The sequence below is a fragment of the Globicephala melas genome, chromosome 4, assembly GCF_963455315.2.
Source record: "Globicephala melas chromosome 4, mGloMel1.2, whole genome shotgun sequence".
Classification (NCBI taxonomy): Eukaryota; Metazoa; Chordata; class Mammalia; order Artiodactyla; family Delphinidae; genus Globicephala; species Globicephala melas.
The window spans coordinates 55,297,950-55,323,272 of NC_083317.1; the positions used below are offsets into that span (position 1 = coordinate 55,297,950).

General features: G+C 35.7%; 1 protein-coding gene across 5 annotated transcripts in view; it reads left to right on the plus strand.

Annotated features, from left to right (window-relative positions):
* DZIP3 (DAZ interacting zinc finger protein 3) overlaps window positions 1-25,323 on the plus strand; it is a 121,280-nt gene that overhangs the window by 48,396 nt on the left and 47,561 nt on the right. For 3 of the 5 annotated variants that reach the window (XR_004035098.2, XM_030836732.2, XM_030836733.2), the window contains exons 10-17: window positions 222-323; window positions 1,893-1,985; window positions 2,769-2,821; window positions 11,092-11,168; window positions 12,836-13,453; window positions 15,320-15,352; window positions 16,408-16,577; window positions 17,356-17,400. Coding sequence is in view for 4 of the 5 variants with exons in the window: in XM_030836732.2 (XP_030692592.1) it covers window positions 222-323; window positions 1,893-1,985; window positions 2,769-2,821; window positions 11,092-11,168; window positions 12,836-13,453; window positions 15,320-15,352; window positions 16,408-16,577; window positions 17,356-17,400 (1,191 nt within the window). In the remaining variant the exon portion in view is untranslated. Of the gene's footprint in view, window positions 1-221; window positions 324-1,892; window positions 1,986-2,768; window positions 2,822-11,091; window positions 11,169-12,835; window positions 13,454-15,319; window positions 15,353-16,407; window positions 16,578-17,352; window positions 17,401-25,323 lie in introns of all 5 variants that reach the window. The other 2 variants (XM_060298045.1, XM_030836735.2) reach the window with 2 other exon arrangements.

Sequence of the window (25,323 nt, forward strand, 5' to 3'; positions counted from 1 at the left end):
AAATATTACATTAACTTATTCAAATTATTGCCTATTTTTTTGTCTTTAGTGATATAAAAATGACTTGTATAGTTCTTTGATTACCAGTGATCTGTTGATAAATTTTCAATGCCATCTAAAGCTCATCTAGTTATAGAATAATTTAAAAAATGACTTAAGGTGGTATTTTCTATATCTACATGGATTATTATTTCTTAACAGCAGCTTTTATTCTTTTCCAGGGATTTTTTCAGTTAATGTGCAGTAAAAGCTGTTGTGTTTACTTCCATAAAATTTGTTGGAAAAAGTTCAAGAATTTAAAATATCCAGGTGAAAATGATCAGGTATTATATTTGTTCTTCCTTAAAAACTTTACTACAGCATATCCTCCTCTACTCTTTCCTCTATTTTCCCTCTTTCCTCTTCATTTCTTCCTGATCACATCCTTCCTCCTCTTTTTTTCTCCCTTCATTTTTTTTTTCCTATTCTCTCTGATGCTCTTCTCCTCACTATTTGTTCATCATCACCATTTATTAAACAGGTCTTTGTAGGAAATACTCTGCTAGTTGCTTTGCTTATTGATTTCTATTAATTTGTTCTCTTCTCTTTAGAGATTTATACTCTTAAGAATAGAAATATTGTTACGTATATTCACATAAAGGACATAAATAGAATCACTTAATAAAAAGAAAGGACAACTATATAATTTTAAGGATAGTTTCTATTTTAAGGGTAGAGAACAGTGATAAATTTATAGTCTTCAGAACTATCCTTGTAGTATTGGGAATTCCCTGGCAGTCCAGTGGTTAGGGCTTGGTGCTTTCACTGCCGGGGCTGGCATTAGATCCCTGGTCAGGGAACTAAGATCCCTCAAGCCATGCAGCACAGCCAAAATAAACAAACAAAACAGCAAAAAACAAGACAAAACAAAACAACCCAAAATATATTTGTATTATTTATATTTGCCTAAAGTCATATAAGTAAATTGAATTCTTTGCCGCTAAAATTAAAGTAGAAATCGAAAGCCCAATTCTATATTAATTAGTCTTTAATGAGGTAATGGCCATAAGTTGGGTCTATAATGTTTGGTTCTAGAGTGTTTACATTGTGCAAAAAGCAGAAAACACTTATAAAGGAATTGTGGTGGAATAGAAAGAGCACTGTATATGAAGTTGAGAGTTCCGAGTTCAAGTCCAGATTGAGCCACTTACTAGTTTTCTTTGCACTAGGCTGAAACTCATTTTTCTAAGCCATATAGTGAGGATAGTAATACCTACTTTATAAGTTTGTTATGAGGATTAACAGGTAAAAAAGATAAACTTGCATTGTACGTTGTAAAAATCATTATATAAAGCATTATTATTCACTTTTTAAGCAGTGTGTAAATACTTTTCACTTTCTTTGATTATTAGGGCAATCCATTTTGCTCAACTTTAGAAAGAGATGTAAAAGAAAACTAAGTAACTTAACCAGAGGAAATAACAAGGTCAGAATCAGAAAAAGGACTCAAATTCGTTTTCCCTGGAATCCTTATATATCTAACAGAAATTCAGTATTCCTTTTTGCACTTACTTAATTAGTATATTTTACTTGAAGTTGCTTTTATTGGAGGCAGCAAATACATTTTAGTTTGTAATATAACTATTTGAAGATTTTGAAGTAGAAATGGTGAGAGAGAAAAGTGTAGTCATAAATTTTAAATAGGAAATCCATTGGTATAAGAAATGGACTATCTTTGAACAGCTGACTCTCAAATGTTTATTCACATCTTTTTTACTGTCTAGCAACATCTGCTTCTAACTTTATTTAAATATAATCAGTCTTGCACATCAGCAGGTTTTTTCTATTTTTATTGTTTGTATTATTTTTTTCTATTGATAACTTACTGGTTTTTTTTCTATTGATAACTTTAGAGTTTTAGTGGGAAAAAATGTTTGAAGAAAGGATGTACAGGTGACATGGTAAGGATGCTGCAATGTGAGGTACCTGGAATTGTCAAAATTTTGGTGAGTATCTTTCTCTTTTTTGCTTTCCTTCACTGGAATGATGTTTTTGACTTCAAACAGATTTGGGAATTGTAGTAATAGTATTCTAGCCATATTCTCTTTGATGGGACTAAGCTCTCTAATCTTTTTATTGCATTGATTTCTCCAGAGTAGTATTTAAGTGGTACTTAAGAATAAGAAAATTTAAAAAATAAAGACACACACACATACACACACAGAAACAGGAACAGACAAAGCAGGCCATGGCTGTAGCAATGAGGAAAGTCGTTATCATGAACAAAGGATGATAATCTAATTCTGTTCCACCTATGGTTAAAAATAATTTTAGATTTTCTGAACCCTTTTTTAGTCTCTAAGCATCTTCCTATAAAAATATCTATAGAACATCTCATAGAGTTGCTGCTACATAAAATGCACTTAAATGGTATCCATTTTATTTTTTTAATTAATGAAATATCTTGTTGAATTTTCAGTTAATTAGTAAACAGACCAAAATTATAAATAGGAATATATATATTTTTTAATGTTTAGTATGGTCTTCTTGTATTTTAGATTTGACATTTAAATCCTATAGTGATATAAAGTAGAACTAGTTTTTAAGACCAACTCTAGTTTGTTATTTGATTAAGATTGTTTATAGCTTGTTTCTTCTGTTTTATTTGTTTTATATTCACTATAGCTTCGTTCTCATTGTTTTCTTTCAAATATTAAGGCTAAAAAGTAATATTAAAGGATTTTGAAAATTGAACTACTTTAGGGCTATTTTTTTTTCATCACTTGCAGTTTGAAGTTGTGAGAAAGGATGAATATATAACCATTGAAAATTTAGGAGCAAGGTAAGCTTGAAATTAAATATTCTTTTTTTTGAGCATGTATGTATTTTTCATTTGCTTCTTTCTTCTGTGTTTTCTGTTACTTTCTGGAGCTCCATTAAACTTAAAGACAGTATCAGTTGTGTGAAAAAATTGTATTTAATTGACATTTGTCTACCCCTTTGCCCCCCACTTTGTAGACTTTTAAATTCTAAAGCAGGAAAGTAGAAATGTGAATACTTTTCCCTTAAGTATGAAAAGAATTCTTTCCTGAAAACCAAACGTATTTTTCTTAAAGTTATTTAAATTAGATTGTTATGATATAAAAACTTTCTCCTAGCTTTCAAAACTCATTCAAGCCTCCAGGCTTGTCTGACAATTAGAATCATCCTGTTTCTTAGATGAGAAGGCTTTATTGCAGAGGAATATATAATATAAGTTGGGAATTCATAGAGGTGTAGACTGTTGCTATTGAAATTAGAAATTTCAATATAAAACTTATCCTAATCCATTGGTTCTCTTTTCTTCTGTTTAAAATGTCTACCATTTTTTAATCTACCAGTGTTATTACATTGATATCTAAGTTTTCCCTATGAGCTAATGAAACCCAAATCTTTATCTCTGCTGTAGATCTCACTCTTAAAAATCTAGGTCTGTCTACCTGCATGCTAAAAATTTCCATTTTTATTTTTCAAAAAGATCTATAGTTCAGTATGCCCACAACTAGACTCACAATATTTCTTCCCAGTTACAGTTGCTCTATAACTTTTTTTAGGTGCAATAAATTCAACTCCTTAAATATATTGTACATGCCTCCTTGCTTCTGTCCCTGTGCTAAAGTTATTTATTTAATTTTTTTTAACATCTTTATCGGAGCATAATTGCTTTACAGTGTTGTTAGTTGCTGCTGTATAACAAAGTGAATCAGCTATATGTATGCATATATCCCCATATCTCCTCCCTCTTTTATTTGGAATTCGGAAACAGCTTCTAAACCCGTCTTTTTGTCTCCAGTCTTACCTTTCTTCAGTCTGACTGTTCAAGTCTATTGAACAGTCTGTTCAGCCATCAAAATCACTTTTCTAAAAAAAAATGGAAATATTTCACTTCTCTGCTTGAAAATCTTTCAGAGGCTTCTCATTGCTCTCAATTAAGTTCAGGCTCGTTAGCTTGGCTCTTTAGTCACCTTGGTCCCTGCTGTACTCACTAGTGTCATCTCTTGTCATTCTTTTTTTTACTATATATACACCAACTATGCTGAGCTTCTTTTAGTTCTTAAGTGTGCCATCTGTTTTACCTCTAGAACTTGCCTAGAATATGCCACTCCTTTGGCTTTGCCTGGTTAAAACTTCCAGAAAGTCATTTTTACTTTGCATTAGGTGTTTCAATCACATATTCCCTTCACTTCTCCTATTAAAACATTTACTAAGTTCTGTTACACTTTCTAGGCTCTCTTCTCCATTTGACTATAGCCTCCTTGAGGGCAAGAACTTTAACTTGCTTACTGCTATATTCCCAGTACATAACCTAATGCCTGGCATATAGCTGGTACCCAATAAATACATGACAGATGTAGAGATTCTAACTTCCATTATTCTACAATGAGTATGTTACTTTTGTTTGACAGGCAATTAACTTATTTGGAGATGAAATGCGAACCTGTTTTCCTTGGATGGTGGTTCCAGTCTCAATTCAGAACTTCAGCCTTTAGCTGAGCTACTTTGAGTCTGTTCCACACATATGGTTCAGCAGTCAGTCAGAGATGTGGCCGGAAAAAATTGGGGGATCTCTTCTCTGACTTTCCTTTCTGGGATTCCCCCACACTCTTCAGCAGCCATGGTTCCATGGCTTCAATTGTCTGGTTCCTTCAGCCAAGGAGACCTTTGTTTTCTACCATGGTATACTTAGCCTCAGGCTCAAAGCTCTAAAATTGGTGAACTTAATTTCATACATTCTTCTTCTCTTCTCCCCAAGCATATACCCCCTACAGCAGAGTTGGTTTGTTTCTCTGCTCTCTGTGCCTTCAAGGAGTTGCTTTTTGTAATTTGCCTAAGTTTTATAGTTATTTTCTGTGGGAAAACCCTCTGATAATTGGACCTTATTACCAAAAGTGGAAGAGCTACCTCGTGAGGTTTTGTGAATGAATGACAAAAACGTTTGGTTGTTTTTTAACTTTAAAATGCTTTATTGTTATTAAAATATGCATAAATAAAAGCTCACAAAATATAAATGCAGAGTTTAAAAACGAATTATGAAGCAGACAGTCTTGTGGCTCCACCCATATAGAATTTTGTCAGCACCCCAGAAGCACTCACTGTTCCCCTCTCCCCCAGCTCATCCGCTTCCTAGGTAACTGTTATCCTGACCTTCACAGTAATCATCTCCTTGCTTTCTTGATAAATGTACTAATTATAAATGCATTTCTAAACACTGAATTTTTTATAGGTCAGTTTTTCAGGCTATAGCTCATATACAGTAAAGTTTACTTTCTAAAAATATACATTTTAAATGATTTTATTTTTATACAGCTGAGTAACCACTACCATGATCAAGAGTATTTCCATCATCCCAAGTTTCTCTAAAATCTCTTACATAGTCATTCCCCCCTCCAACTTCCAAACCGTGGTAACCACTGATATGATTTCTGTTCTGATTAATATTGCTTTTTTCTGACTATCCTCTAGTAGGAAAGCCTTTTGCATCTGGATTTTTTATAACTTAGCATAATGCTTTTGAAATTCATCCTTGTTATTGCATGTATCAGTAGTTCATTTTTGTTTGTTGTTGAGTAGTCTTCCTTTGTATAGATGTACCATAACTTATTTATTCATTTAACAGTTGATGACATTTGAGTTGTTTCTGGTTTTAGGCTGTTATAAATAAAGCTGCTATAAATATTCATGTGTTACTCTTTGTATAGATATATGCTTTCATTTCTCTTGGATAAATTCCTAGGAGCAGGATTGCTGAGTCATATGGTATGTGTTTAATGTTATAAGAAACTGCCAAACTGTTTTCAAAGTAGCTGTACATTTTGTCATTCTCACCAGCATAAGAGAATTCTAGTTTCTCTGCATTCTCTCCAGCACTTGGTATTATCAATTTTAAACATTTCAGCCATGTTAAAAGATGTGTAATGGTATCTTATTGTGGTTTTAATTTGCATTCGCTTAAATTTTCAAAACTATTTTTTAATTTTATATCCTTTGCTATTACATGATAAATCTTAGAAAAACACCTTATAAATTTCTCCAAACTTCTTGCTGAGATTTTGATTGCATTGAATTTGTAGATCAATTTGGGGATGATTTACATCTTAACAATATTGAGACTTCCTATCCGTGAAGATGGTGTATAATTAATTTCACTTAATTGAGTCTTCTTTGATGCCTCTCAGGAATGTTTTGTAGTCTTCTGTGTATATAGTCTTATTTGTACAGTCTTATAAATATTTTATTAGATTATCCATGTATATTTGACTTTTTATGTTATTGCAAATGATAATTTTAAAATTTCAATTTCTAGTTATTTGTGTTATACAGAATTGATTTGTGTCGATCTTGTATCCTGTGACTTGATAATTAATAATTTTAATATCGTTTATAGATTCTTTGAGGTTTTCTACTAAAGATCATGTCATCTATACATAAAGACAACTTTATTTCTTTTTTTGCAATCTATATGCTTTTTGTTTATTTTCCCTTACTTATTGCGTGGTCTAGGTCCTCTAGTACAATGTTGAATACACTTGTGAGAGCAGACATCTTTGCCTTTTCTAGATCTTAGGAGGAAGTCTTCAGTTTTTCACCATTTAGTATGCTCTTAGCTGTAGAATTTTTACAGATACCCTTTTTTAGGTTGAAGAGATTCTTTTTTCATCCTACTTCTCTGAAAATTTTTATCATGAATGGATAGTGAACTAATGCTTTTCTGCATGCATTGAGATGATCATATGGTTTTCTTCTTTAATCTGTTAATATGTTGAATTACATCAATTTATTTTCAAATGTTGAATCAACTTTGCTTTCCAAGAATAAATAGCAACTGGTCATAATCTATTTATTTTTTCATATTGCTGCTGGTCTTTTAATTTCTAGCTTTATTGAGCTATAACTAGCATATAACATTGTGTAGGTTTAAGGTGTACAACATGATGATTTTATATATATGTATATATGAAACAGTTACCACCATAAGTTTAGTTAACACGTCCATCACCTCACATAGATTTTTTGTGTGATGGGAACTTTTTTTTTTTTGTGGTACGTGGGCCTCTCACTGTTGTGGCCTCTCCCGTTGTGGAGCACAGGCTCCAGACACGCAGGCTCAGCGGCCATGGCTCACGGGCCCAGCCGCTCCACGGCATGTGGGATCTTCCCGGACCGGGGCACGAACCCGTGTCCCCTGAATCGGCAGGTGGACTCTCTACCACTGCACCACCAGGGAAGCCCCAATGGGAACTTTTAAGATCTACTTTCTTAACAACTTACAAGTATACAATGTAGCATTATTAACTGTAGTCACATGCTGTACTGTGGACCTCTAGTTTGTACCTTTTGACCCCTTTACCCATTTCCCACACCCCACCCCCACCCCTGACAACCACCAGTCTACTCTGTTTCTGAGTTCAGGGTTTTTTAGCTCTCACATATAAATGAGATCATACAGTATTTGTCTTTCTCTGTTTGGCTTATTTCACTTAGCATAATGCCTTCCAAGTTCATCCATGTTATCACATATGGTAGGATTTCCTTTTCATGGCTGAATAGTATTCCATGATATATATATATGCCACATTTTCTTTATCAATTCATCCATTAACAGACACTTAAGTCGTTTTCCATGTTTTGGCTATTGTAAATAATGCTTCAGTGAACATGGGGGTGTACGTATCTCTTTGAGACAGAGATCGTATTTCCTTTGGACATATAATATATAGCCAGAAGTGGGATTGCTGGATCATTTCTATTTTTAATTTTTTGAGGAACTTCTATACTGTTTCCCCTAGTGGCTCTATCGACAGGTGTGAGGTAATATCTCATTGTAGTTTTGATTTGCACTTTTCTGATGATTGGTGATGTTGAGCATCTTTTCCTGTACATGTTGGCCATTTTACATCTTCTTTGGAAAAATGTTTATTCAGGTTCTTTGCCTTTTTTAATTGGATTATTTATTTATTTGCTGTTGAATTGTATGGCTTACTTATATATTTTAGATATTAACCCCTAATCAGATGTATGATTTGCAGATATTTTCTCCTGTTCTGTAGGTTGCCTTTTCATTTTGTTGACTGTTTCTTTCACTGTGCAGAAGCTTTTTAGTTTGATGTAGTCCCACTTATTTATTTTTGCATGTGCTTTTGATATCAAATTAAAAAAATCATTGCCAAGACTGATTTCAAGGCAATGTTGCTTTTCTCTCTACTTTCAAACGTCTCTCTTTGTCTTTTACTTTTGTCGGTTTAATTATAATGCATTTCAATGTAGTCTTTTTCAGGCTCAACCCATTTGTGGTCCTTTGAGCCTTGTGAATCTGGATGTCCATTTCTCACCTTAAGTTTGGGAAAGGGACATTATTTCTTTAAATACTCTTTCCATCCCTTTCTCTTTCTCTTCTCCTTCTGGGATTACCATACTAGTATATTGTTTCTCTTATTGTTGTCCCATACATCCCGTAATCTTTCTTTACTCGTTTCATTCTTTGTTCTTTTTCCACCTCTGATTGGGTAATTTCAAATTATCTGTCTTTGAGTTCACTGATTCTTTCTTTTGCTTGATCAAGTCTGTTGTTGAAGCTCTCTATTGTATTTTTCAGTTCAGTCAGTGTATTCTTCAACTTTAGGACTTCTGAGTTTTTTTTTTCTTTATGATTTCTATTTCTTTGTTGACCTTTTAATTTTGTTCATGCATTGTCTTCCTAATTTCAGTTAGTTGTTTGTGTGTTCTTGTAGTTCACTGAACTTCTTTAATAGGATTATTCTGAATTCTTTGCACTGTCTATAGATCTCCATTTCTTTAAGGTCACTTATTGGAAGTTTATTAGTTTCTTGTGGTGGCATCATATTACCTGATTCTTCATGATCTTTGTATACTTGCATTGGTATCTGCACACTGGAGTACATGGTCTCCACTTGCAGAGTTTACACGTTTGTTTTGGCAGGGAAGGACCTTCACCAATCAGCTGGTAGCATCTACAGGTAAATAGAACTTCCCATAGGGTTTTCTACTTCTGTGAAGCTACAGTCTGTGCTCTGAGGTTGGGGGTGGGGTGCTGTTGGGTGGGGCTGGTGGCTGGGTTCCATGTTCAAGTGGGGTTGCTAGGTGGGCTCCCAGGTCAAGTTGGGCTGATGGCTATGTTGTGATCAGGTGGCATTACTAGCTGTGTTCTGTAATCACCTCTGGTTGGGCACATTCACAGTCTTTGCCCTGACTGGGTGTTGTCACCGGATGGATTCTGTGATTGGGCAGGGTTGCAGACCATGCTCTGCAATTGTTCCTGGTCAGGTGGGGCTTCAAGGTGTGCTTCCTGAGCAGATGGAAACAGTGGCTGGATTCTACATTCAGGTGGGGCCACAGGCCAGGCTTCATGGTCAGATGAGATGTTAAGCTGTACTTTGCAATCAGGCAGGGCCACAGGCTGTGCCCCAAAGTTGGGCAGGACCACAGGCTGGACTTTACAATCAGATAGGTTGTTCATTGTGCTCTGCTCTTGGGTGAGGTATGGCCTTCAGCTGTACCCCACATTTTGGTGGGGCATAAAATGTCAGGGTTGCTGTCTGGATTCCTTGGCGTAATGGGACCAGAGGCTGTCCTCTGATGTTGGGCAGGTTACTGGCTGGGCTCCCTGCTTGAGTGATTACATAGGTAGCATTCAGCAGGGCTGTACCTGGGCTCTGCTGCTGCATTAGGTGTTAGGCTGGGTTCTGCAATTGGAAAGTACCTTAGGTTGGGCTCTGAGGTTACTCAGGGTCCCTGTTCTGGCTTCCTGATTATCCAGGGCCAGAGACTATGCTCAATAGTTAGGTATGGCAACTGGCTTGACTCCCTGCCCAGGCGGGCTGTAGGATGTGCTTCGTGGTTGCTAGGTATATGTGGGCATGCTTCCCAGAGGGGTGAGAGCTCAACATTTGCTCCCTTGTCTGAGTGGGCCATAGTATGTGCTCTGTACCGACTGGCCATCTATAGCCATATTTCCCAGAGAAGTGGGACTGGAGACTGTGCTTAAGAGTTAGAGGGCTTCCCTGGTGGCGCAGTGGTTGAGAGTCTGCCTGACGATGCAGGGGACATGGGTTTGTGCCCCGGTCCGGGAAGATCCCACATGCCGCGGAGCGGCTGGGCCCGTGAGCCATGGCCGCTTAGCCTGTGCGTCCAGAGCCTGTGCTCCGCAACGGGGGAGAGGCCACAACAGTGAGAGGCCCGCATACCACAAAAAAAAAAAAAAGAGTTAGGCAGAAGTGCGAAATTTTCTCCTTTGCCATGCAAGCTGTAGGATGTGCTCCATGATTGGTATGGCTGAACTGTTTCCCGCAGTGCTTTTATCAATTTACACTCCCACTTTCAGTGTAGGAGAATTCCTTTTACTCAGTATCTTTGCCAGTACTTTATATTGTTAGAGTTTAAAGTGTTTTCAATGTAGTAGCTGATTAGCAGTGTTATGCTGGTGCTGGACATAAAATCAGTTAACAACAACCACCACCAAACCAACATCTCTGTCCCTTTTTTTTTTTTTTGTATTGTTTTCTGTGGGAGAGTTCATTTCAAAGCCAAGCCACAAGTTTTTTCATCTGTTTCATAGCAGCATTTACTTAGTGTTTAGTCTATTTAATGAATTTTGCTACTTTTTCCCTCAATTTTTTTCTAATTATTTGTATTGATGCTATGCCAGTTTCTTTCTTTCTCTTTTAATCACTAATCATTAAATGAGTTGAGTTTTCTTGGCATAGTTATTGGTAATAAGATACTGTGGTGGAGGAGGGTCTGGGAGGAGTTCCAGATTTGCTGCCTTTTTACAGTGCAAAGATTTCTTTTTTCCTACTACCAAATAGTCTTCTTGCAAGTAAGCTAGTCATGTGATTCTTTTTGTATGAAATCTAGCAATTCTACTTGCCTCCGAATTCTAATGAAAGTGGCAATGTAGGGTTGTTACTGTTGGTGTTTTTTATTTTTTCATATATTTTTCTCCTTTGCTTTTAAGTTATTTCCAGAAGGAAGAGAAGAAAATGCTCACTGACTTAGCCATGCTGATACTAGAAATCTTCACTGACTTTTTTAACCTAATTTTTTTTCCATTTGCAGTTATAAAAAGTTGATGTCTCTGAAAATAGATGATAGCGATATAAGACCGAAGATCAGTTTAAAATTTGGTACAAAAGGTAGATTTTACTTTCATATGTCTCCTGTTGAAAACTGTTAAAAATTTTGACTTGCTCTGTAAAGTATCATGCCATTAACAACTGTGTGTTTCTTTGAGTTTGTCATTCACTGGGCTTGGGTTTACACTAACAAACATCACTTGGTGTAGGCTGGAATTTATGGACAGAAAGATTAGCAGGTGTATGGGTATCACATTACCTTGCATCTATCTATAGAGAGGTTTGCTGGGTTTGGTGCATAGCTGTGACTACACAGATTGAGCTTCAGCTGATGTTCCCTACCAACTCCTCACTTGTTGCATTCCCTGTTAAAAGGGTGAAATGGAAAGAATGAACATTTGGGGCTCAAGGCCAAGTAGTCTAAACTTAGGTGCCAGCTCTTTAGGAGTGTGCTAGGAAATGCCAGCTGCTCAGCACTTGGAGAGCTTAAGGGCTCCTGGACCCAAGGAAGAGTAGTCTGGTGGCATTCCTTCTTGCTAGGGAGAATGGATGTCCCTGATCCTAGCCAGCTTCTTATTTGGCAGCCCAGAGAAAGCTCCTTGAGTCATTTGCTTTGTAACCTTGTTTGCCTCCACAGTTTATGTCAAGTATATCAAACAAGAATATTACTTTAAAAATCTTTTGAAACACAGAATCATGAAGGATAAAATAATAAAGTTGTGCTTTATAATAAACACATATTTTATTAGTTTTAAAAATATACCATCATATACCAAATTCTTATTACTTTCTAATTCACCTCAGTCTACTTTCCTCTTTGGGAAGTGCTACTAAACCAGAAAAATATCAAATAGTTCCGTCTCATGCCTTATTCCATTTCATTGATGAAATACCTACTTAATCATTAATTTATTTTTTGAAAGGATAAGAAAAAGAGGTTCATAAGATCAGTGTGTCTCAAACTTTAATATATATTTGAATCATCTGTGATTTTGTTAAAATGTCGGTGCCAATTCAGTATCTCTGGGGTGAGACCTGAGATTCTGTATTTCTAGCAGGCTCCCATGTGGCTGCTGCTGCTGCTGGCCAGTGGACTGTACTTTGAGAAGCAAGGCATTAAATCACTTTATGTTTCTTGCTATAGTTCTGTATTGTCTAATACAGTAGTCACTAGCCATATGTGGCTGTTTAAATTTAAACTCATTAAAATTAGATAAAATTTCAAACTCAGTTCCTTTGTCAGACAAGCAGCATTTCCACTGTTCAGTGGCTAGTGGACAGTGAAAATCTAAAATATTTTCATCACAAAAAGTTTTACTGGACAATGCTGATTAAGATAAAATATAATTGCCTAAGTAAAGTATAACTAAACACTGGCAGTTACCATTCTTGACAGTCTTCAGAATTTTCAAAGGCTTAATACTTTTATGCCATTTGGTGGCCAAAGCTCATTTATTTGAACAAAACCCTGGATGGTTGAAAGCCTTCTACAGTGATTAGTTTTTGTGATTACTTTTGCTTGGAACATACTGTTTTTGTTTTGACTTTTTGACAGCTAGACAGATAGCAGCATGCCTATTGAGCATTGGCTGTGACAAAGCACTGTACTATACTTCATTCTTTTGGAATAGTGCCTGTCCTACAGGAGCTTAGGATGTAATGCAAGAAATCACATAGAAAAAGAGCATTAATGTGGAATCTTTTGACTTCTCAAAATTCATTTTCAGATGAAATGCCTATCTTCAAACTTGATTATAATTATTTCTATCATCTGCTTCATATAATTATTGTTTCTGGTACTGACATTGTTCGGCAAATATTTGATGAGGCTATGCCACCCCCTCTTTTGAAAAAAGAGCTTCTTATACACAAGAATGTATTGGAACCCTACTACAACCATCTTTGGACCAATCACCCTTTGGGTGGAGCATGGCATCTGCTTTATCCCCCAAACAAGGAGCTGCCACAGTCCAAACAGTTTGACTTATACCTCCTATTAGCTCTCATAAAACATTTGAATGTGTTCCCTGCACCCAAAAAAGGCTGGAATATGGAACCACCATCTTCTGATCTCTCTAAGTCTGCAGACATCCTGAGGCTGTGCAAATACAGGGATATCCTCCTTAGTGAGATTTTGATGAATGGTCTCACTGAGTCACAATTCAATTCAATTTGGAAAAAAGTTTCAGATATTCTTCTGCGCCTCGGGATGAAGCAAGAAGACATTGACAAAGTGAAGGAGAATCCCATTGAGAATATCTCCCTTGATTACCATCAGCTGTCCATCTACCTAGGCATACCAGTACCAGAAATCATTCAGAGGATGTTATCCTGCTATCAACAAGGTACAAAATAATTATTTACTTAAGCCAGTAAACCTTCACTGAGTGTCTGCTATGTGCCAGGTACAGTGCTAAGGGTAGGAGATTCAGTGAGCTCACATTCTTGAGAGAATATCCTCATCAAGAAGCCAATAGAAATTACAGTGCTAGAGATGTTTCCAGAATACCATGGGAAATTCTAGCCTAAGAGAATCCAAAAAGGCTTTCTGGAGATAGAATATCTAAGGAGTTGTTAAATGACATGTAAAAGTTAGCCAAGTGAAGAAGATGGAGAAGGATGTTTCAGAAGGAAACAAGAGCAAAGGTATAGAAACATAAAAATATATTATAGTACAAGGAACTAAAAAGTTTGGCAATACTGAGATTAAAGTAGGGGAGAGTTCATAGAATACATTCAAGAGGATTTCTCTTGCCATGTTGAGGAATTTGTGTTTTCAAAAAGGAATTGTTGAATATTTTTAAGTAGAGGAGTTTTATCACTTCTACAAAATTAAGGATGACTAAAACCATGAAATACAGGTACTGAGTATTTCAAGAATGCCCTTTTAGACACCATGAGTGTATGTTTCTACTTTCTATCAGAACCTTGACTTTTGTTTAAAAGTTTGGTCATAGGTAATTTTAAAAATCAGATAACATTTATGCAAGGTCTAAGGTTGTCTAATTAGCGGTGTCCATTCCCAAACATTATTTGTTGTTATGGGGAAGACTTCAGACCTCCTCCCCACATTCCAGGATAGCTTCTCAGCTGTCATGGTGGAAAGTGGAGTTGAAGCCATGTCAGCATCACTGAAACCCTTGCTGTGTTATTCTAGGTGAATTTTCCTGGTCCCAAATTATTAGTCATACTACCTGGTGAGCAACTGATGATCACAGTGATGCTATTTAAATGTATGACTTTCCAAGCTTCTAGTAATTGTTGACCTGGTCCAGATTTTCTTCAGCTATAATTGCTAGCCCCCAATCCCACTCCTTTTGCTAAGGCTCTGGGATTCCATTGTGTTTTCCTACTTAACCTCTAAGAAAGCTTTCTTTGAACATAAAAGAAGAGAATGCTGAGTTTGATGCTATAAGAAAGTCAGGCAAGCACCCTTGACTTGTAAATTGGCTTATAAATTAGAGACTTTTCTTTTTTACATTTACTCTATTAAGATTTTGAATGACAAAAACTTATGAGAATAAAAATATTTGGGAAAGTGAGTTGAGCAATAAATTCAAGGTATTTCAAACAGTTTTCACTCTGAAAGTCTGACGAGCTTATTGCTCAAGTCCCTTTAATAGAGGCTTTCCTAGTATCTTATATGTCTTCCCTAGTAGTTATTACAGTTTTGTTTTCATTTGTGTATCTGATTATTTGATTAATAACCATTGTCCCCACTAAATCTCTATGATGGTTATCTTTTTTCTCACCATTCAAACTCTAGAGCCTAACACAGCCTGATATATCATAGGTGCTTAATAAATATTAATGGGCAAGGAGAGAGAATGCTCATCAGGATTTTGCTAAAAAAAAGGCTCAAACTTTCAATGGAGGTTTGCTTCATAATTGACAATTACTTCATGAACTTAGACTGTAAACTGTAAAAATTTGCTTCTTGATTTAAAGTGCTTGTGTCCTAGGCATTATCTATTATGAACTATCTTTTTTTTAAACCTTTCTTTCTCTAAACATGGGTTTATAACCTTTATGTTATAATCTAATTAAGCCTTGTTTAAACTGGATTCATGAGTGAAGCTGGTTATTTTTAGTTATAATATTTATTGGTGCAGTGTAAAAAATCTTCTGGTTTTTCTTAGTCTCAGTCTGATATTTGTTAGTTACATTACATTTGCAATTATATATCTAATTTTTTTCTTTATGTATCATAGGAATTGCTCTACAGTCAATAACGGGCAGTCAACGTAAGTATGTTTAAAAACCAAATGCCTAAGTGACCTTGGATAGCTAAGGGGCACCTATAGATTTTTACTTGGTCAGATAAACTGTATGATAAACAGTAATTGTTTGTTATAAGATCGGAAAATTTTATGGTCAGATTACTACTGGTCAGCTGAATCTAGTATGAGCCTTTATTCTGCCTTTGTCTTAGTGCACATGCCCTAGGGTTTACCCTAACAGAGTATTTTAACTTTTGACACACAGGGCACTTCAACAGGCAAAAATGCCTACCTGCTTGCTCTACCTGCTCATATATGCTACTGTTTAGCTTATGTAACTTTTATCTGGTTAACTATCCATTGTTAAGCTATATACTTTTCTGCCAGGTGGTAAGTTGCTAATTTTTTAAATTTCCATTTATGTACTGTTGGGTTTTTTAAAATGGAATTCAAATTTTGCAATTAAAATTATACTTAAGAAAGTAACACCATGGGTTTTGTTTGGAGTAAAATTATACTTAAGAAAGTAACACAATGGGTTTTGTTTGGACCATCTGTGACCAGTCACATGAAGTCCACAAGTTTAGGTATTGAATCTCTAGAGCAGTGTCAAGGATCATGGTATCAAGGAAGTCACATAATTGGGGACTGATACCCTTTAATAACCTTTGATTATAAAAAAGGGAAAAAAAATCTAGCTTTTCCTTCTCTTTATGTTTCAGACTTATGCCCTAAAATAATACTAGTTGCAATATTTAATAAGGTCAATGTCAGGATACTCAAAAACTTAGTATTTAGAATTGACTTAAGTTCTACATTATCTGTATCTATAGTCTGCTTAAGATAACAGTCAAGTATCTTAGCATTTGAGTTTATATTGATTGGTTTCAGGCTAGTATATGTACCTGTTATTTGGTCATTGATAAATGGGCATTTTATTTTCATTTAGTATTTGAACAGAGTAAGATGTCTTCCATTTCTGGGGTGGTGTTATGGGGGTAGTAAATATATTCAAAATAGTGATAAGAGGCTAAAATTATATGCATCCGGACTTTGAGTGTTTTGGTTTTAATATTTAGGTATTGAAATAGAAGAGTTACAAAATGAAGAAGAAGAACTAAGTCCACCTCTTATGGAGTACAATATAAATGTGAAATCAATCCCTGAAATACAGTTAGCAGAAATGAATAAAGATGGGGCATCGATACCCAGTGAATCTTCAACAGAATCTATTAAAGATCTCCAGGAAGTATAACTGCTCATTAATATTTGAATTAGAAGAACTTAAGGCTTTTAGCTTGTTGCATGTGCTATTCTTAAAGCCTCCCAGACAATCTTAGTTTATATTTATCAAAGTGTTTACACAGAGCTTGAATTGGAATGGTTCTTTTCCCAATACTTTCTTCCATAATCTTTCCTGCCTTAGCCATATATTTTGGCAGCATTTATTGAACACTTATTATGTGCCTGGCGCATGTTTCTTCATCCTGAGTGGTAGAATGGATGTGGGAGGTTAACAGAAAGTAGAAGAAAGCATAGTGGGGAATAGAAGGAGAGAGAAAGGAAGAGAAAACAGGGATATTTCAATGCTATTTACACAGAGGTAGAATTAAAACCATCCAGGATGTATTTCTTTACAGATAAGTGGTAACAGATATTATGTAGTCACTAAATTCTTCCTAGGCTTAATTTTTCATCTAATGGACCTGAATACGTTGATTTTTTTTAAGGTGCCTTCCTCCTCTGTTACTCATGCATGCACGTGTGCAAGTGAGGACCTCTGAGCTCTTTTCAGTAGCCTACTTATTGACATTATATGTTGTTCCTTTATACATCAGTGATTTCTCAAGCAGAAAACTGAGATTAAAATTAAGATGAAAATAATTTTCCATAGAATCTAGAAGGAAAGTGTGATCTATATTAGAAGATAAAAGATCCCAGTGGTTAGAGGAAATACGTTTTGTAAAGTAATCCATTGTGCAATTTGAATTGCATATTAAATAAATGATTTATTTCTTATCTATCAGGTTAAGAGTAAACCAAAGAAAAAGAAAAAGACCAAGAATAAAAAGGTAAGAGGCTATATTAGTGTTATAATAGAGGAATGTCTGATTATGAACACTTAGGTTTAATACATTGTTTTACTATTAGTTAGAACTTAAAATTAGTCCAAGTAGACATGTAGCACAAATGACTTATAAATGTTCATAGCTTATTGAATATATGATTATAGAGAAGTCTATGTATGTTAGATTCTGAAAATGATTTAAACTTACAGTATGCCCTACTTTACTTCCCTAAATCATAATATATACATTTAAATATATAAGTAAAGAAACTGAATTAGTCACTTGGAAATTTCACTAATTTCTGTGTACGACTCTCATTTTAAAAAAATGCCTACTCTTTTTTTTTTTTTACATCTTTATTGGAGTATAATTGCTTTACAATGGTGTGTTAGTTTCTGCTTTATAACAAAGTGAATCAATTATACATATATTCCCATATCTCTTCCCTCTTGCATCTCTCTCCCTCCCACCCTCCCTATTCCACCCCTCTAGGTGGTCACAAAGCACCGAGCTGATCTCCTTTTGCTATGCGGCTGCTTCCCACTAGTTATCTATTTTACATTTGGTAGTGTATATATGTCCATGCCACTCTCTCACTTTGTCACAGCTTACCCTTCCCCCTCCCCACATCCTCAAGTCCATTCTCTAGTAGGTCTGTGTCTTTATGTAGGTTCTTTATGTAGGTTCTTCATGACATTTTTTTTCCTTAAATTCCATATATATGTGTTAGCATACGGTATTTGTCTTTGTCTTTCTGACTTACTTCACTCTGTATGACAGACTGTAGGTCCATCCACCTCATTACAACTAGCTCAATTTTGTTTCTTTTTATGGCTGAGTAATATTCCATTGTATATATGTGCCACATCTTCTTTATCCATTCATCTGATGATGGACACTTAGGTTGCCTACTCTGTTTTAAACACAGCTTCTTTTCATATTTTTACAGATAAGTTCAGAAGCATTTTTCAAAACCTAAGAAATCTTGATTTTCTCCTTTGTGTCTAAGACTCTTCCAACAATGCAGTAATGTACAAAAATGATACAAATCCAAGAAGCTTCTTTATGCCTCTTCCTGTTATTTGAGAGTTGTAAAATGAACAAGTTATGATCTGTAGCACAGTTTTAGCAAGAAGTCTCTTAATAGCTTGAAAAATTACAAGAGAAAGTCAAGAGTATTTTTTTATTGGCTTAATTCTTTAAAGTTAAGACTTTATTATTTTAGAGCAGTTTTTTTGGTTTAGAGCAAAATTATGGGGAAGATACAGAGATTTCCCATATACCTCCTGCCCCCACACATGCACAGCCTCTTCAACCAACATTCCCCAGCAGAGTGGTACATTTGTTACAATTGAGGGACCTAAATTGATATATCATAATTATCCAAAGTCCATACTTTACATTTTGGTTCACTCTTGTTGTTGTACATTCCTATGGATTTGGACTCAAGATAATTTTTTTATTAAGCATATAGCTAACCGCTATGCTATGTAAACTTTACTGTGAAAAATGTTATTTTCTGGTTTGAAACATATATTTAAAGTTTAGATTATATTATAAACTGAGAATATTTGCCCAACTACAATCTGATAAGTTCATGTTATTAGTCATTTAGAAGTATACACAAACTTTAGTCATAAATGAAATTTTACACAAATGAAAGTAAATTTACAAAATACTTACTGAGGTACAAAACAAAATAAAGATTATTTTATACTCTGATCAGTAAAATATCAATATAATTTTCATATTTATCAAAAGTTATTTTGAAAATTAATTTTTAAAATAAATTTTGTTTTTAAAAGACATGAGTACAAATAGTTTTTCTTACTTTTAGACCATTCATATATAATAAAATGCAACCTGATTCATTAGTTTAGCTGCTATTTTTTATTTTTGCCAAAGCATTGGTAAGTCCCAGGTCTAATACTGCATAAGGCTGACCAAGTAAATCTACAGCTATGAGACCACAAATCTAAGCTCCAAGTGTTACAGTGTGTCTCTTCCTTACTTCCAAAAGATTAAAATATGTTAATACTTGGATTCTCAGTTTTAGCTAAATGGAAAGCCCCACTTCTATGTCAAATTGAAATTAAACAGGGAATAAACATAAGCAGAAATAATGTAAATGCTACTTAAAATTTATACACTAGTAATATTAAAAATTTCTTATTAAACTCAGCAACTATCTAGGAATTTTTTTGTTTTCTTTAAACATCCTAAGTTTACTTCCAATTTATTTTATTAAAAAAATTGAGATACTTTGAAAACAAACTAATTTTATCAAGATAAAATTTCAGCATCAGAAGAGAGATCGTGTATCTTATATCTTTTATCGACATTTGAAGTATAAACCTAAAAAACGCTTAAAATTTTTCATATGACTATTTCATATACAATAGTCCTCCTAGTCATTTACTCAATTACTGTTATAGAAGCAAATAATTGTCTAGTATAATGTAAGCAACCAATTATAAAAAGCTGAGTCAATCAAATTCTCTTATCAAGAGTTCTCCTCACGAAAACTTCTAGCATATAGAAGTTTGTGTTATACAGAGTGACTATAAAGTCCTTATGTGTGAAATTATGTCCTCTCTTAATTATTTGATTTTCAGCATGTCTACCTAATAATAGTTGAGGTCCTAAAAACACCTATCAGGGATTCTCTGGATGAAGATGACGAAAAAGTAAAATTTGTGTAGCAAATAGAGTATGTATAGAGGTGTAAATAACTCTTTTGAGAGTTCATTAGTTCTTTCTTCCCAATTCCATTCCCTACTCAGAGGGACTGAGGGTTAGGAATAGAAAAGGAAGGTAAAGCAGATAGCAGAAGTATAGAATGCTTTGAGATTGAAGCCTTGGGGAAAAAAGAAATATGGCAGGAAATAAATCAGGCTTTTCAAAGTGGATGTCACCTCTAAAGGGAAGTTGCTGAGATGCATGTAAGACAGGCATGAAGTTGTCCTGGAAAGAGCTTAAAAGGAGTTTTAGAAATATAGGTATCTCACGCTTTTCGAAATTCACTTTATGCCACTTCGTTTTTTATGAAAGACCTGCATTAGTATCTGTTTGTGCTAACCAAAAGAAATCTGAAGAGGATTTTTGCTTATACAAAAAAAAGGTACAGACTAACCTCATTTTATTGCACTTTGCTTTATTGCACTTTGCAGATACTGTATTTTTTACAAATTGAAGGTTTGTGGCAACCCTGCATCAAGCAAGTCTATTGGCACCATTTTCCCAACAGCATTGACTCACTTTGTGTTTCTGTGTCGCATTTTGGTAATTCTCACATTTCAAACTTTTTCATTATTATTATTTTATTATGGTGATCTGTGATCAGTGATCTTTTTTTTAAGGTATAGTTGATTTACAATATTATATTAGTTTTGAGTATACAACAGTGATTCAAAATTTTTATTGATTATACTCCATTCAAAGTTATTATAAAATATTGGCTATATTCCCTGTGCTGTACAATATATCCTTTTAGTTTATTTATTTTATACAAAGTATTTTGTACATCTTAATCCTCTACCCCTATAATGTCCCTCCCCACTTCCCTCTCCCCATTGGTAACTACTAGTTTGTCTTCTATATCTTTGAGTCTGTTTCTGTTTTGTTATATTTATTCATTTGTTTTATTTTTTAGATTCCAAATATAAGTGATACCATATAGCATTTGTCTTTCTCTGTCTGACTTATTTCACTAATCATAATACTCTCTAGGTCCATCCATGTTGTTGCAAATGGTAAAATTTCATTCTTTTTTATGGCTGAGTAGTATTCCATTGTGTATATATACCATATTTTCTTTACCCATTCATCTATTGATGGACGCTAGGTTGCTTCCATATCTTGGCTAGCATAAATAATGCTTATGAACATTGTGGTGCATGTGTCTTTTAAATTAGTGTTTTTATTTTCTTTGGCTGTACACTCAGGAGTGGAATTGCTGGATCATGTGGTAGTTGTATTTTTGGTTTCTTGAGGAACCTCTGTACTGTTTTCCATAGTGGCTGCACCAATTTCCATTCCTACCAAAGGTGTACAGTGTTCCTTTTCTCCACATCCTTGCTGACATTTGTTATTAGTGGTCTTTTTGATTATAGCCATTTTGACACGTGAGGTGATATCTCACTGTGGTTTTTTTTTGCGGTACGCGGGCCTCTCACTGTTGTGGCCTCTCCCGTTGCGGAGCACAGGCTCCGGACGCGCAGGCTCAGCAGCCATGGCTCACGGGCCCAGCCGCTCCACGGCATGTGGGATCTTCCCAGACCGGGGCACAAACCCGTGTCCCCTGCATCAGCAGGCAGACTCTCAACCACTGCGCCACCAGGGAAGCCCCTCATTGTGGTTTTGATTTGCATTTCTCTGATGATTTGCAATGTTGAGCATCTTTTCATGTGCCTGTTGGCCATCTGTATGTCCTCTGAAGAAAAACGTCTATTCAGGTCTTCTGTTCATTATTTAATCAGGTTGTTTGGGTTTTTTGTTGTTTTTTTTTTTAATATTGAGTTGTATGAACTGTCTGTTTTGGATATTAAACCGGTTTTGGTCATATCATTTGCAGATATTTTCTCCCATTCAGTAGGTTATCTTTTCATTTTGTTGATGGTTTCCTTTGCTGTGCAAAAGCTTTTAAATTTAATTAGGTCCCATTTGTTAATTTTTGCTTTTCTTCCCTTTGCCTTAGGAGACAGATCCAAAAAATATATTGCTACAATTTTTGTCAAAGAGTGCTCTGCCTATGTGTTTTTCTAGGGGTTTTATAGTTTCTGGTCCTAAATTTAAGTCCTTAATCTCTTTTGAGTTTATTTTTGTATATGGCATGAGAAAATGTTCTAATTTCAGTCTTTTACATGTAGCTGTTCAGCTGTTCCAGCACTACTTATTGAAGAGAATATCTTTTCCCCATTGCATATTCTTGCCTCCTTTGTCATAGATTTCTTGACCGTAAGTGTGTGGGTTTATTCCTGGGTGGCTCTCTATTCTATTCCTTTGATCCATGTGTCTGTTTCTTTGCCAGTACGATACTGCTTTGATTACTGTAGCTTTGTAGTACAGTCTGAAGTCAGGGAGCATGATACCTCCAGCAATGCTTTTCTTTCTCAGGATTGCTTTGGCTATTCAGGGTCTTTGAATTTTCATACAAAATTTAGAATTATTTGTTTTAGTTCTGTGAAAAATGCCATTGGTATTTTGATAGGGATTGCATTGAATCTGTGAATTGCTTTGGGTAGTATAGTCATTTTAACAATATTAATTCTTCCAATCTGTGAACATGGTATATCTACCCATCACTTTGTGTTATCTTCAACTTCTTTCATCAGTATCTTTAGTTTTCCAAGTACAGGCCTTTTACCTCCATGTATTTATTCCTAGGTATTTCATTCTTTTTGATGCAATGGTAAATGGGATTGTTTTCTCAATTTCTCTCTCTGATATTTCTTTGTTAGTGTAGAGAAATGCAACAGATTTCTGTATATTAATTCTGTATCTTGTGACTTTACTGAATTCATTGATGAGCTCTAGTAGTTTTCTAGTGATGTTTTTAGGGTTTTCTATGTATAATATCATGTCATCTGCAAACAGGAACAGTTTTACTACCTCCCTTCCAATTTGGATTATTTTTCTTTCTTCTTCTTGTCTGTAGCTAGGACTTCCAAAATTGTGTTGAATAGAACTAGCAAGAGTGGGAATCATTGTTTTGTTCCTGATGCTTTCAGCTTTTCACCATTGAGTATGATGTTAGCTGTGGACTTATCATATATGGCCTTTATTTTGTTGAGGTATATTCCCTCTGTACCTACTTTGTGGAGAAATTTTATCATAAACGGATGTTGAGTTTTGTCAAAAGCTTTCTTTACATCTATTGGGATGATCATATGATTTTTATTCTTCAGTTTATTAATGTGGTATATCACATTGATTGATTTGTGGATAGTGAACCATCTTTGCATCCCTGGGATAAATCCCACTTGAAGTGATCAGTGATCTTTGGTATTACTATTGTAATTTTTATATTTTGGGTTGCCACAAACCATGCTCATTACAAGATAATGCCACCTTAAAAGATAAATGTGTGTATTCTGACTGCTCCACTGACCAGCTATTCCCTCATCTCTCTCCCTCTCCTTGGGTTTTCTCATTCCCTGAGATGCAACAATATTGAAAAAGACCAATTAATAACCCTACAAAGGCCTCTAAGTGTTCAAATGAAGGGAAGAGTTGCAGGTCTCTCACTTTGAATCAAGAGCTAGAAATGATTAACCTTAGAGAGGAAGTTATGTTGAAAGCTGGGATAGGCCAAAAGCTAGGCCTGTTGTGCCAAACAGTTAGCCAAGTTGTGAATGCAAAGGAAAAGTTCTTGAAGTAAATTAAAGAGCTACTCCAGTGAACACAGGAATGGTAAGGAAGTGAAACAGCCTTATTGCTGATAAGGAGAAAATTTCAGTATTCTGGATAGATTAAACCAGCCACAACATTGCCTTCAACCAAAGCCTAATCTAGAACAAGGCCGTAACTCTCTTCAATTCTGTAAAGGCTGAGAGAGGTGAGGAAGCTGCAGAAGAAACGTTTGAAGCCAGCAGAGGTTGGTTCATGAGGTTTAAGGAAAGAAGCTATCTCCATAACTTCAGAGTACAAGGTGAAGCAACAAGCACTGATGCAGAAGCTGCAGCAAGTTATCCAGAAGATCTAGCTAAGATAATTAATGAAGGTGACTATACTAAATAACAGATTTTTCAATGTAGACAAAACAGCCTTCTATTGGAAGAAGATGCCATCTAGAGCTTTCATAGATGAAGAGAAGTAATACCTGGCTTCAAAACTCCAACACACAGGCTGACTCTCTTGTTAGGGAATAATGCAGCTAGTGATTTTAAGTTGAAGCCAGTACTCATTTGCCATTCTGAAAATCCTAGGGTCCTTAAGAATTATGCTAAATCAACTCTGTCTGTACTCCCGAAATGGAACAACAATGCCTGGATGACAACACATCTGTTTACAACATGATTTACTAAATATATTAAGCCTACTGTTGAGAGCTACTGCTCAGAAAGAAAGATTTCTGGATGTCGGTTCAAGATGGTGGACCACAAGCACGTGTGCTCACTCCCTCTTTCGAGAACACCAGAATTACAACTAACTGCTGAACAATCATTGACAGGAAGAACTAGAACTCACCAAAAAAGATACCCCACATCCAAAGACAAAGGAGAAGCTGCAATGAGACAGTAGGAAGGGTGCAATCACAATAAAATCAAATCAAATCACATAACCGCTGGGTAGGTGACTCACAAACTGGAGAACAATTATACCACAGAAGTCCACCCACTGGAATGAAGGTTCCGAGCGCCACGTCAGGCTTCCCAACCTGGGGGTCCGGCAATGGGAGGAGGAATTTGCAGAGAATCAGACTTTGAAGGCTAGTGGGATTTGACTGCAGGATTTTGACAGGACTAGGGGAAACAGAGACTCCACTCTTGGAGGGCATACACAAAGTAGTGTATGCATAAGGACCCAGGGGACAGGAGCAGTGACCCCATAGGAGGCTGAACCAGAACTACCTGCTACTGTTGGAGGGACTCCTTCAGAGGCAGGGGATGGCTGTGGCTCACCACGGAGACAAGAACACTGGCAGAAGAAGTTATGGAAAGTACTCCTTGGCGTGAGCCCTCCTGGAGTCCACCATTAGCCCCACCAAAGAGCCTGTAGCCTCCAGTGCTGCGTTGCCTCAGGCCAAACAACCAACAGGGAGGGAATTCAGCCCCACCCAGCAACAGACAGGCAGATTAAAGTTTTACTGAGCTCAGCCCACCACAGCAACACCCAGCTCTACCCACCACCAATCCCTCCCATCAGGAAGCTTGCACAAGCCTCTTAGATAGCCGCATCCACCAGAGGGCAGACAGCAGAAGCAAG